The 12,289-nt window shown below is 57.1% G+C and overlaps 2 protein-coding genes across 2 annotated transcripts; one reads left to right on the plus strand and one right to left on the minus strand.

Moving 5' to 3' along the window:
- Positions 1–1,556: 1,556 nt before the first annotated feature.
- On the plus strand, positions 1,557–4,329 carry LOC142093862 (bone morphogenetic protein 2-like). Its single transcript, XM_075175424.1, has 5 exons — positions 1,557–1,818; positions 1,937–2,073; positions 2,444–2,566; positions 3,031–3,229; positions 3,623–4,329. The coding sequence occupies exons 1-5, from the start codon at positions 1,557–1,559 to the stop codon at positions 4,027–4,029; spliced, it is 1,128 nt and encodes a 375-aa protein (XP_075031525.1). The 3' UTR covers positions 4,030–4,329.
- A 1,561-nt stretch (positions 4,330–5,890) lies between these two features.
- Positions 5,891–11,186, minus strand: LOC142093819 (potassium voltage-gated channel subfamily V member 2-like). Its single transcript, XM_075175356.1, has 2 exons — positions 8,176–11,186; positions 5,891–6,746 (listed from the first exon to the last, which is right to left on the minus strand). Exons 1-2 carry the CDS (start codon positions 9,424–9,426, stop codon positions 6,474–6,476), a joined length of 1,524 nt encoding a protein of 507 aa, XP_075031457.1. The 5' UTR covers positions 9,427–11,186; the 3' UTR covers positions 5,891–6,473.
- Positions 11,187–12,289: the final 1,103 nt, after the last annotated feature.

Consider the following 12,289-nt stretch of genomic DNA (forward strand, 5'->3'; position numbering starts at 1 on the left):
GAAACAGGTAGGTAGGCACGGTGGGGCAGAGATGTCCCCTCTGCAGGCAACCCCAGTTATCCTGCAGGACATGCCGCTGCTGCTGGTGAGCCAGGAAGAGGAAGGAAAGGATCCAGAGGATACGAATAGTTTCCTCTATCAATTAACTCAAGCCTATCATTGCCTCCCTGCTTATTCTGGATAATTAACAGCCCTCTCACCCACCAAGCATTGGGTTAGAATAAGTTATAGACACGAACTGGGCAAGTAGCCTTTGGTTTGTCTCCTACCGCGTTGGCCTGGATGTGCTTCGGCTGGGTGCCTGCGGGGGCCGGGGAGCGCCGCTCGATCCCTGCCAGCAGACGGACAGATGGAAGGTTCCTGCACCTTGCCCTCTCCATGCCAAGCCTCTCGCAGAGCCCGTACCTGTGGGCCTCATTCACAGGGGGTTTCCCTGTTCCCTATAGATCTAACAGGCTTTTCTAATCCTGCTCTTTTTATCTGATGCACTGGCGGGTATTGTATAATGCTAATTTTTTCTGTTCAGTAATATGGCATTAAAACAAACGGCAAATGTAGAGTCCAAGTGTACTGTGCCAACACATTCACCTTCACCAGCCTGGTTTCTCTGTGGGGAATAAGAGCAAAAGAATTGGCTTTTATCTGTCATCTGGAGCCCATAGGGTTCTCGTGACATTTCATTAATATTGAGCATTCAGGAATTAGCAGCAAATGCCTTTTAATCCCCAGGAAGACAATTGGCTCTTTTAAAAAAAAAAAAAAAGCTTAATTTTGGTTTGGTTCCTCCTGCTGCTGAGTTATTGCTACAGTCCAGGGCCAAGCAGCGCTGTGGAAAGAAGCTGCAGCCCCCGGGGCCACCGGTTCTCTGCTGGAAACCCACTTTGCACCGAGGTCTCAGCTCTCTGGGCGCCTTCGCGCGGGCGCTGCGGCAGGGAGCGTTGGAGGACCTGCAGCCTGGGCTGCCCCTGCTGCAGGAAGGGTCCCCGGGCACCCCACCCTGCACGCTTGACAGGGACATGGGATGGGGACACCGGTGGACACCGAGCCACCCCCGATGCTCCTCGCTCCGGGCAGTGGCCGCGGCGTGGGGCAGCACAAGCTGCTGCAGCAGGACAGAGGTGGGAAGGGAATGCTCGTCCAGCCCGCTCGGCTCTCAGGGGGGCTGCATTCCTCCACACAAAGGTCCTCCTGTTTGTCCCATTAGTGCCATCATTAAAAACCAGTTAGTCTCCTACGGAGAGCAAACGCAGCCCAGCCAGGGCCTTGCCGAGGGGCTGCGCGGCCCCAGACCCCCGTGTCCCTCGCCAGCCCCTGGGAGCGCTCGGGTGAGCCGTCCTCCCCTCCCGCTTGTGTACTGGGGCTAATTGGTGCAGGGTGCCCAGGAGCCCAGCTTTGCACCTTGTTAGCACGGCAGTTAGCTCTCTTTACCCTCTTGATTGCTCAAAAATTGCATATTTGACTCCGCTCCAAGATGACTAACTCATCTTCGCAGCGAGTTATAAATGCAGCGCCGGGGAGGCAGGGGGGAGTCGAGCTGGGGCAGGGACAGCAGAGCCATGCTGGGGACCGTCCTGCTGCTGCTGGCCCTGGCCAAGCCGGCGTGCCCGAATCCGGCCAGTGCAGCAAGCCGGCGGGCTGAGGCGCTGAAGAGGCTCCTGGAAGTCTTTGGCATGGAAGACCCTCCACCCTCCCCAGCACACTTCAAGCAGCCGCCCCAGTACATGGTGGATCTATTCAACACCGTCGCCAACGCGGATGGTGTCACCAAGAACCCCGGCATCCTGGAGGGCAACACGGTCCGCAGCTTCTTGGATAAAAGTAAGGTCGGGGTCGTCCCGGTGGTGGTGGGGACAGGGCTGCGGGAGGGGGCAAGCGCAGCTGGTGGAGGTGCTGCCCCCCTGTTTGGCTCCACTTCTCAACCCATCCTTCCCTCCAGCTCACGGCGAGAAGATGCGGTTCCTTTTTATCCTCTCCAGCGTGGCCAAGAACGAGAAGATCCTGACAGCAGAGCTGCATCTATTCCGCCTCTGGCCGAGGGCCACTGACGGGCCCAAAAGGCACCACTTCTGCCAGGTGAGGAGGGGGACAGGATGGGGACAGGGATGGGGATGGGGAGGGGGATGTGCCCCAGCCTGTGCCCGGGGATGCCACTGGGCATGCTGCGGTCGCTCGCCTGCAGTGGCAACACGGCCCAGCTCTGTGAAATTCATACGACTGAGTGTCACCGTGTTGCAGAGAGAATCACGATGATTTAACTGTGGTGGGTTCTTAAATATCATCCTGGTTTGTGCACACACCAGCCAAGGCACCCGCGGGTTGTGACAAATCCAGGCTGACAACTCTCGCATCTCCCCCCTTATTTTTTTCCCCAGTACCTATGTCCAGGGTCTTTCCCGTCGGGCAGGATGTGCTGCTGGTAACGGCCCTTTGCTGCCTTCCCCAGGTCAGCGTCTACCAAGTGCTGGAGAAGAGCGAGCCAGATGCCCCTGGAGGCAAGAAGCTGCTGGCAGCCAGGCTCGTCTCACTGCAGGGCTCGGGCTGGGAGGTCTTTGCCATCACGCAGGCTGTGAGTTGCTTTTCCCCTGGTTCGGGTGGCACAGAGGAAACTCTGGAGGTTTGCGTGCAGAAGCTTTTTTTAATCCATTTCACCTCCAGCGGCCTTTCGGGCTCCGATGCAATTTCCTATCTGTAGCCTCTGCAGCAGTGTGGGGGGGATACAGCCTCTGGAAGGGGGGGTAAGAGCCCTGCCAAGAGTGCTGGGGGGCTGCTCCATCCTGCCCCAGACCGGTCCCACGGCTCCACAATGACAGCGGTGCTGGCTCCTGCCGCAATGTCCCCTGTGCCGCAGCCCCGGAGCAGCACAGCCCCTTCCCATGGCTGGGAAGTGAGTGTGGCCACGGGGGTCCCGATTCACGCCACCCTGCTGCTGACAGGGCGCGGGGTTTGCTGACCTGGCACCTGCAATGGGGACACCAGCGGGGTGCCTGTCCTGGCCTGCGGTGCCGCGGTGACACCAGTTTGGTTCCCCAGGTTCGCGACTGGACCGAAGATGAAAGCAGCAACCAGGGTTTGCTGGTGACGGTCCAGGGCCTGGGCGGGAGCCCGCTCGACCCCCCACCACTGCAGTTCGCATCCAGCAGGGACCACCATGAGAGCAAGAAGCCCATGTTGGTCCTGTTCACGGACGATGGGCGCCGGGGAGCGTCCCTGCCCGTGGCCAGCTTCCCAGGTGGGTCCCGCACGCCCTGGCTCGGCTCCCTCCGTGCCGCCGTCCCCTCACCCACAGGGCGCTGGTGTGCTCCCCGCACGTGGGCTCCTTCAAATCCAAAGCTTCTTCTAAACCAGAGCCGTCTCCTCTCTGGTTTAGTCTGTGCAGGGGTGCAGGCTCACAGATGTAAATCTGGATTTTGCTTGCCCTGATGAGTGCGGCTGTGGGGCCGTGAGGTTGTCACCTCCTGGTGGCTCTGCCTGGGCTGGTGACAGGCTGTGACCGAAGGGCTTGCTGCATCAGATGCCTGCAGACAAAACCTGCGGGGAGGGGTGGCCGGGGGGGCTGCACCATGTTCTCCCTCCTCCCAGGCTCACTTGATGGCTAATGGCACTGGGTGCTCCTTTCTGCCAGATTTACAGCCTCAGGCTCCCATTCTCCCCGCCAAGATGTCGGTTCCCAAGCTGACTGGGCCGCGCAGCACACGCTCGCTGGACCGGCTCCAGCCCTGCCAGAGGCATCCCTTATCCGTGGACTTTGAGGAGATCGGCTGGTCCGGCTGGATCATCTCGCCGCGGGGGTACAACGCCTACCATTGCAAGGGCTCCTGCCCCTTCCCGCTGGGCGAGAACATGCGGCCAACGAACCACGCCACCGTGCAGTCCATCATCAACGCCCTCAAGCTGAGCGAGGGCGTCAGCAGCCCCTGCTGCGTGCCCGACAAGCTCTACTCCATCAACCTCCTCTACTTCGACGATGACGAGAACGTGGTCCTCAAGCAGTACGACGACATGGTGGCTGGGAGCTGCGGCTGCCACTGAGGCAGGAGGAGTGGGAAGGTGGAAACACCGCCGCAGTGGAGGCTGCTCCCAATCCTGGGAGCATCTGGGTGGGGGTCTCTCTCCCACAAAACCCTCTAAAAGAGACCAGGGTGAGCAAAGCAAGGGGGTGCCCGGCTCTGCCCCGGGTGGTGTCACCCCCCGGTAGTGCCCGGGAAGGCTCAGGGCCAAGCTCTGATTAAATCGACCTGAATGAGCCCGTGCAACTCAGCAGCCCTGGGGCAACAGCTCCATTTCGGGGTGCCCTGCGTGGGGGTGCAGGTTTCCTTGCCCGTGCAGAAGCTTCCCGCAGGCTGTACTATATGTATATAGCTAAAGCACTAATATATGACAGAAACCTCCTGTACAGTGTCCTGTAAATGTCTGTACATTTCTGTGTTGTTGTGACTTATAAAATGAATTCAGAGGAACTCTTAGAAGTGCTGTTCTCTGAGGGGCTGCTCGTGGGACCGCTGCCCGGGATGGGGCTGGCCGAGGGCAAGCAAACACCCTGTGGGCATAGGGAGGGGTGGTGCAAGCAGAGATAAGGATTCAGCAGCAGCGCAGTCTCCGGAGGGGGGGGTCGGTTGCTGAACCCCGTTCCTTGGAAGCTGAATGAGCTCAGGATCCATCAGCCAGCCCGCAATGGAGGGGTGGGGGGGACACGCCCCCGAGCAGGAGATGGGGGCGTGTGGGGGGATGCGGGGACGGGGTCTGGGGTTGAGGGGGGATGTAGAGTTCCTGGAGGTGATGCTGCCGGGGCGAGTGGGTGGTGGGGAAGGACAGCTCTGGGTGAAGATGGCTGGAGGAGGCTGCGCCGTGCCCAGAGAGAAGGTTCCTCGTGGAAGAGAAACGGGGCTGACAGAGTTGACAATGTTGTGGGATCGGGTCGGTGCTGGGGCGGTGTACAGAGGGCGGGTGTCAATGTGGGTACCAGGGAGCGGGTGTAGGTGCTGGGGGTCAGGGAGGGGTCCCTGTCTTGCACCCACTGGCACAGCCCCCTTGTCCCCTGCAGTGCAGGACTCAGCGGGAGCGTGGCTGTCCCTGCCAGAGGGCTCAGCCCCTCCAAGCCTCTTTCCAACAGTTTCCAACAGCAGCAGCTTAACCGTGGTCCCAGGCTGACACCAGGACCCCCCAGCAGCTCTTCATCTCCAAGCTCAGCCTGCAAGTGACCAAATCCCACCCTGGCCTGGCAGGCACCAGTTTCCTCCCACTGCTCACCCGACAGCAGCACCAGCAGTCGGCCCTTCCCTGCCACTGCCTGCCCTGCGGCCTGGGGTCCCTCTCCCCATCCCACCCAGGGAAAGGTTGAATCCCCCCCTGGGAGCCCATTGACTAGATATGGTCCCACACTGGAGGGCAAATCCTTCCCCTGGCCCCACGGACATGTCCCCCACTGCCCCCCTCTGCCACTGGGATGTGAACACAGGGCAGAGCCAAACGGTGTGTCCTGAGCACATGCAGATGTCCCAGCTTCTCTTCCAATGCACCCAGAGCCAGGCACCTCATCCCAAAACCAACAGGCAGACAGGCTCACCTGCGTCCCACGAGAGCCCCATCCTCCCACCGATGGGCAGGAGAGGTGGTTGTGAGCCCTGGGGAGATGTCCCCTCCTCACCCCTGAATTAGGAGCAGTTTACTGAATTACACAAAGTGGCTGGCCAATAATCCAAGAGAATGAATGGTTTTGGCCTGGTTTATTAAATGCCTGTTCCTGGGGATGCTCTGGCTACCAGCTCTGCACCCCAAGGGTGCCCGTGGTTCCCATCGCAGCAGCATCCCGAGCCAGGACTGTGCCCCCAGGCTCCCAGGGCACTGGGAAGGAAAGTGGGTTTGGCTGGAAGGATGCACGGCTGCAGCCTTTTCTGCGGGCCTTCACCCAAATCCCCACGCTGGACTCAGCCTGGGCTGAACATCTGCCTGGCTGGGAAGCAGTCATGGGGTCCCGGGCCACTGCCTGGCAGGGGGAGCCTGCGCATGTCCCACTCAACGCGGGAGCAGAGCAGCGCCTGCGCAGGTGTCACACCGGGCTTCATCTCCTCATGGGGGTCCACCTCTACCACCCGCAGAAAGGTGACAGAGTTCAGCCCCGTGCGTCCCGCTGCTCGCTCCCTGTGTCCTCAGGATGCCCCACGCCCCAGACCACGACAGGCAGACGTCCTGCCTTGGCCGTACTGCACGCTCTTTAGCTGGTCCTTTACTGACCGCTCTGCAGTCAGCATGCAATACTGAGGGAGGTCACAACACAGTCACGGCCATGTTTCATCCCTCCGAACACCTGAGCTGGCAGCACCACCTGTACAACGGCAGACCCCCCCCGATGCTGCTGTGACTTACTGCTCGCTGCCCGAGCTGTGGAGGCGACAGGACCTGCTGGAGGGACGGCCAGGCTGCAGGGCAGGATGCATCGTGGCAGAGGGGGTGTCCAGGGGGTGAAGGGCTGGTGGTCAGTGGTGACAGCGGGGGTCGGCTCTGCAGCACTCCGACAGCTTCCGCAGAACTCGCTCCTTCAAGCAGATCCTCCTGGAGAGCTTGAGCGAGTTGCTGGTCTCATTCTCATGGGCCTTCAGCTTGGCATAGTAGTCAGAAAACTTGTTGTAGAGGATGGAGATGGGCATGCCATTGAGGATGATGCCAAAGGAGATGCAGCCAAATGCCACTATCCTGCCTAGCAGAGTGTCGGGCACAGTGTCTCCGTAGCCCACAGTGGAGAGGCTGACCTTGGCGAGGAAGGGAAAGGATAAAATCCTATGTGAACAAGCCCAGCAGACCCCACCTGCCCGTGCTGGGACCAACCTCCCTCTGCCCCTGTGTGGGAGCTGGGTATAGCCTGGGAACGGCACTGCTCCATGGCTGCAGCCCGCTCGGCTGTCCCTGCTCCAGCAGCCTGCACGGCCAGGGCTCAGCTCCCCGGGCTGCGCCTGGCAGGCTTGGAGACCCAAGGATGAGGCCCCAACAGCAGAGACCAGAGGCAAGCCTCCCTGCCCCCTCCTCCCCTTCGCGTGTGTCCCTTCAAAAGCAGCTGGACATCACCGAGCTGAACTTGCCCCAGCAGCCAGACTGTCTGCTGGAGCTTCCTGCCCCCACGGAGCAGTGGCTCCGGTGCTTCCTGGCCGTAAGCTGCCTGGTCCCACAGGAATGAGGCTTCCCAGACCCTCCCTCCAAGGGAAGCAGAGGCACTGCCCAGGAATGCACCCGGAGGAACCGCGTTTGGATGACAGGGGAGCGGGACTATGGGGACAGGGTGAGAGCTGAGGCAGATGGTTTGGGCTTTGCACGAAGCCATGCTAACCGGGGACAGGATCAGCCTGTGACGTTTAAATACTCAAATCTGGTGATTTTGCTAAGTGATTTTGCACTTCCTCGAGGAGGGATGAATTTGAAGCAGGCAGCCTGTGGTGGCCAAGGGGGATTATAAGAGCAGAAGTGATCTGTGGGATCATTTAATCCGTAAATCAAAATGCCCTCATAACCCCTGGCTCTCAAGTGCTTTAGCTGCTCCTCATCTCGGAGGTAATCCCAGGTTTATTATAGTGCTCAGCTCAGCAGAGCTGCCAGCTCCCGGCACGAGCAGGGCAGCAAACAAGGGCGCCTGTCCCCGGCTGCAGCACAGCCCAGCCTGTGTCCTCTCTCAGGACAAGGGCTGAGGCACGGTGTGACCATGTTTCCTTGGTTCCCGCATGCAGCCCTGGGTCCCCAGGCTCAGCCCCACGAGGCCTGACCCCCTCATGCCTTCTGAGCCCAGCCGGGCTGCAACGCTGCACAAGCCCCAGGCTGTCCCAGGTGGCTGTCCCCAAGCCAACGGGGTCTGAACCATGTCCACCCAACACTTGGGTCCCATGACAGACACAGCCCGGGCTGAGTTACATCCCCCTTGTCACTAACCCAGACCTGGAGGTTCCCAGGCCACCACCTCTGTCCCACCATCCCACCCCAGTGCCGGCTTTTGAGCCTCTGAACTTAGTCCAAACCTCTGATTTCTTTTCTCAGAGCATACAGGGCTCTGGGTTTCCCACCATTACTGAACTGGTGGGAAGACTGGGCCCTTTTCTGTCTCCTGGCCAGCAGCAGTGGTGAATCCCTCCAGCACCAGGGCAGCCCCTACTCACAGAGCCCCACCCTCTCTGGAAGAAGGGGCTCACACCTTACCGCTGCCCACCACCACGCGTAGGGGATACTGGTGAAGTTGGTGCCTGGGACATCATGTTCCACCGAGTGCATGAGAGCAGAGAAGGTGAAGACCCCCATGGCGATGAAGAGGAGGAGGCAGCAAACCTGCTGGTAGCACTGGCGTATGGTGAAGCCGAAGGCCCGGAGGCCAGTGGAGTGGCGCGCCAGCTTGAGGATGCGGAAGATCCTCATGAGCTTAATGAGCTTGAGGACTTTGCCCAGCTTGCTCACATTCTCCACCTTGTGCAGTTCCTCATGATAAAGCGCGTCTCCATCATCCAGATTTTCAAAGAGGATCTGGATGTAGAAGGGCAGGATGGCCACCAGGTCTACAGCATTAAATGCAGCCCGCAAAAATTTCTTGAGGCTGGAGGAGGATATGAGCCTCATGAGGTATTCGGAGGTGAAGAAGATGGCACAGATCATCTCCAGCTGCTCCATCCACATCTTCCCCGTCTTGTGTTTCATCTCCTCCACTGTGCTCAGTGTCATGCCCATGATGGAGATAAGCACAAAGATGCTCGACATGACAGCAATGATCTTGGCTGGGACAGAAGAGTACGGGTTCTCAATGAGGTTCCAGATCATCTTCCGAAACGATCCCAGAAATTTGCCCTCAAACTGCTCTGCTGAGTCCAGGGGCTCCAGTTCTGCCTCCAGCTCCTTCTGTATTTTCAGGTACTCACTGAGTTCATCTTGCTTTTCCTCAAACAGGATCCGGCAGCAGGATTGGGAGTATTTCAGATTGATTCCCCAGTACTTGATTTCCTCCACAAAGTTACTGGGGCACATCTCATCCATTATCCACAGGACACCGCTGCGGTAGAAGTGGAAGATGTAGTGGAAAATTGAAGGATCTCTGTCAAAGAAGTACTCATTCTTCTGCACTGAGTAGTCATCACAGAGCTGCAGCTTCTTCATAGGGTCTGTATAAAGGGCCAGCTTCCCAAGCCTAGTGACGGGATATCGGGCTGCTTCTTTGTAAGCTATCTGGAACAATTTGCCACCCACGTTAATGTTGAGCAAGTACTTGTTCCTTTGGATGGGAGTCTTGCTTTTCTCCTGGTTTCTGTCCATCACGTTCTGCATGGAGCTCCATTGCTTCACCAGGCTGTCCTGCGCAAATGGGATGTGGACTTCCTCTTCCTCCGGTGTCCAGCAGCAGCCCCGCCGATCCCCTATCTTCAGGCTGGCAGAGAGACTCGCATGCCTCCTCCCCAGCTGCCTCATCGTGCCTGATCCTTGAAGCAGTGATTCCTGTTACGGGCCGTGGGACAGCAGCTCTGGCTTCATGGGAACGCTCCCACCAGGCGGACGCTGGCTGGGACAAGTGCTGTGAGCTCAAAGGAGCTGTGGTGAGCTGCTGCCCGACGGGCACTGGCTGTGTCATGGTGCCACGTGGCACCTGCCAGGTTCCCAAAGCCGATGGCTTATCAGATTGCGGTTTGCATCGTAGGAGTAGGAGGCAGCTAAGTGTCCGCTCCTTAAGACAATAATGAGATTGAAGCACTAGCCCTTTATGTAAGGAACTATTTCCAGCTCTGCACTTCTCTTTTTCCTTATTCTGTTCTTATTAGCTGTTTGTGTTTGTCACACGCTACCCTCTTTCCAAGGAGGGCATCCACGATAGCAAGTTGAACAGAGAGTGTGAACTTGCCTTGATTTAACCCTGAAAGACCTCCCTTGCCAGGCACAGAAAGGTGCAGACATGCAGGATTTGTATCAGCTTTGTACCCCCACAACAGATGCTGCTCTTGGCACTGGTCATTCGTTAAGCACATGAGCGCTAATGCAGCTGCCCCTGCTCCATCAGCTGTCATAGCCCAGAGGAGGGAAACAGTTGCTACCTCCCAGCTCATCCCTCAAAATGCCACAGCGCAGATTTACAAGGGAAGAGGCGAAGGAAGCATCTCACCCTCCACCAGTGCCTGAGCGGATCCCCAACGTGACAGGTTGCTCCTGCACCGCTGCCCTGTGCCACCCGCTCATCGCACTGGCCTTCAGCCCCGTTACTCCCACGTGCAGGGGCAGGAACATGGAATGGGACACTGGGAACGCAAGTATGCAGTAAAAGTTCCCCTGAGCTACAGGAACTGAAGAGGAGGAAATAATCCTTTGGATTTGCAAGTAAAAGGGGAACCAAAATTAAACGGGCCGATCTTTGATGTCTTACCCTGGAACACAACCCTACCTCAGCATGTAAAACATCACATTGATTTCTGTGAACTGATCTAATTAAATACAGAGACTTGGAGCACAAAGCTACTCCTAGGCTGAAAAGAAGCTCAGGCCACACAATTGAAGTCTTTGAGCCTGGGGATTAGGACAACAAAAATGCTTCTGGCACCAAACAGAGGAAGGGAAATTGCTGTCACAAACACGGTCCCAAGTTTTGGCCCAAGACCCATAAAAATGTTTCTTTCAACCCTGACACATTCAGCTCAGGGATCAGTAAGCAAAACCTGCATGATCTTGCAGTGGGAAGAGGCTGCGACTGCTGTTTACCACGGTCCTTGCTCCCCATCGCAGAGAGAGGGGCTCTGCCCCGTGTAACAGAACAGCACGTCTCGGCTCAGCAGCTCGAGCTGAGAGGATGATCTGGGACAAGCTGGTGACACCTGACCTCTGCCACATGGCCCTGACAGCACAAGCTCTTCTATCAGCCCTATCTCAGCCCTGTCCTGCCGGGATTTCTGAAGCACCTTCCCGCTCTGCTGGGCACCCCGCTCCCTTCACGTGCCCTAACGAAGAAGGAACAGGCTCACGCGGTCTTAAGTTTTTCACCTTGTTCTTGCGTAAGCCTTCCGCTTGTCATTTATTCTGCAGTAGCATCCCTGGTGCCAGTGCCAGCTGTTTCTCTTCTCTCCACCCACTCCGCTCCCTATATTTCATTCTTTCTATTACAGCTGATGTGTCCTGGAGTCACTTCAGTCCCGGGCAGGCGCAGCAGCACTTGCTTTCCCTATCTGCCCATGCCAGCCCACCCACCATGAGTCCTCTTTCCCAGAATGTGACAATCCAAAGGTGATGCAGCCCCCACCTCCTGACTACAGAATTCAAGCAAATGCACAAATCCAAGAAAAAGAAAAAATCCAGAGCTCATTAGTTTCAAGTTCTTTATTCACCAACAGCTATGTCCACTCGTCCCTATGGAAACAGAGGCAAGGTTGTGTGCACCCTTGCAAATGACCTCTTGGTACTAAAAATAGCAGCACTGGAATAACCCAGTACTCCATACCACATATAGAAGTTTCTCCCATGGGGTACAGCAGCACGCTCACACACACTATCCAGGAGTGGAAGACCCCTGCTCTAAGGCTGATGACCGGTGTTTGCTCGGCAAGCCAAGCTCTCACCTTTAAGGCACAGAGATCAGCAGCCAAGGCAGCAGCTTTCTATCTTTTGTGCACTTAGTGAACACTTGTGCAAGGAGTGTGTGGTCAACACTGAACTAGAGGCACTGGTCAGTAATCTCCTCCGTCCACTGCCAGTTCTTCTGAAAAGTGTACAGCACTGAGCCGTTCAGAAAGAGCTACGCATGCCTCAATGCACAGACAATGTTTGATCCAGGACACAAGTTATTTCAAACTGAAACAACAACAACAAAAAAAAGCCAAACACGCAAAACCTCATAGACCCATAGAATGGTTTGGATTGGAAGGGACCTTTAAAGATCATCTAGTTCCAACCCCACCTGCTGTGGGCAGGGACATCTTTCACTAGATCAAGTTGCTCAGAGCCCTGTCCAACCTGACTTTGAACACTTCCAATGATGAGGCATCCACGCCTTCTCTGGGCAACCTGTTCCAGTATCTCACCACCCTCATCGTAAAACATTTCTGCCTTATGTCCGATCTAAAACTACTCTTTCTGTTTATAACTGTTGCCCCTTGTCCTACCACTACAGGCCTTGGTAAAAAGCCTCTCTCCATCTTTCTTACAAGACACAATAAGGTCTCCCCGGAGCCTTCTCTTCTCCAGGGACTGCCCCAACCAAGATGCAGGACCTTGCACTTGACCTTATTGAACTTCATGATGTTCACATGGGCCCACTCCTCTGGTCTGCTAAGGTCCCTCTGGATGGCTTCCCCTC

This window comes from Calonectris borealis, chromosome 28 (genome assembly GCF_964195595.1).
Source record: "Calonectris borealis chromosome 28, bCalBor7.hap1.2, whole genome shotgun sequence".
Classification (NCBI taxonomy): Eukaryota; Metazoa; Chordata; class Aves; order Procellariiformes; family Procellariidae; genus Calonectris; species Calonectris borealis.

Coding starts and splice junctions, on each gene's coding strand:
- LOC142093862 (XM_075175424.1), top strand. CDS start 1,557: ATGCTGGGGACCGTCCTGCTGCTGCTGGCCCTGGCCAAGCCGGCGTGC. Junction 2,074..2,443: donor AAAGGCACCACTTCTGCCAG/GTGAGGAGGGGG, acceptor TGCCTTCCCCAG/GTCAGCGTCTACCAAGTGCT. Junction 2,567..3,030: donor TCTTTGCCATCACGCAGGCT/GTGAGTTGCTTT, acceptor TTGGTTCCCCAG/GTTCGCGACTGGACCGAAGA.
- LOC142093819 (XM_075175356.1), bottom strand. CDS start 9,426: ATGAGGCAGCTGGGGAGGAGGCATGCGAGTCTCTCTGCCAGCCTGAAG. Junction 6,747..8,175: donor ACGCGTGGTGGTGGGCAGCG/GTAAGGTGTGAG, acceptor TTCCTCGCCAAG/GTCAGCCTCTCCACTGTGGG.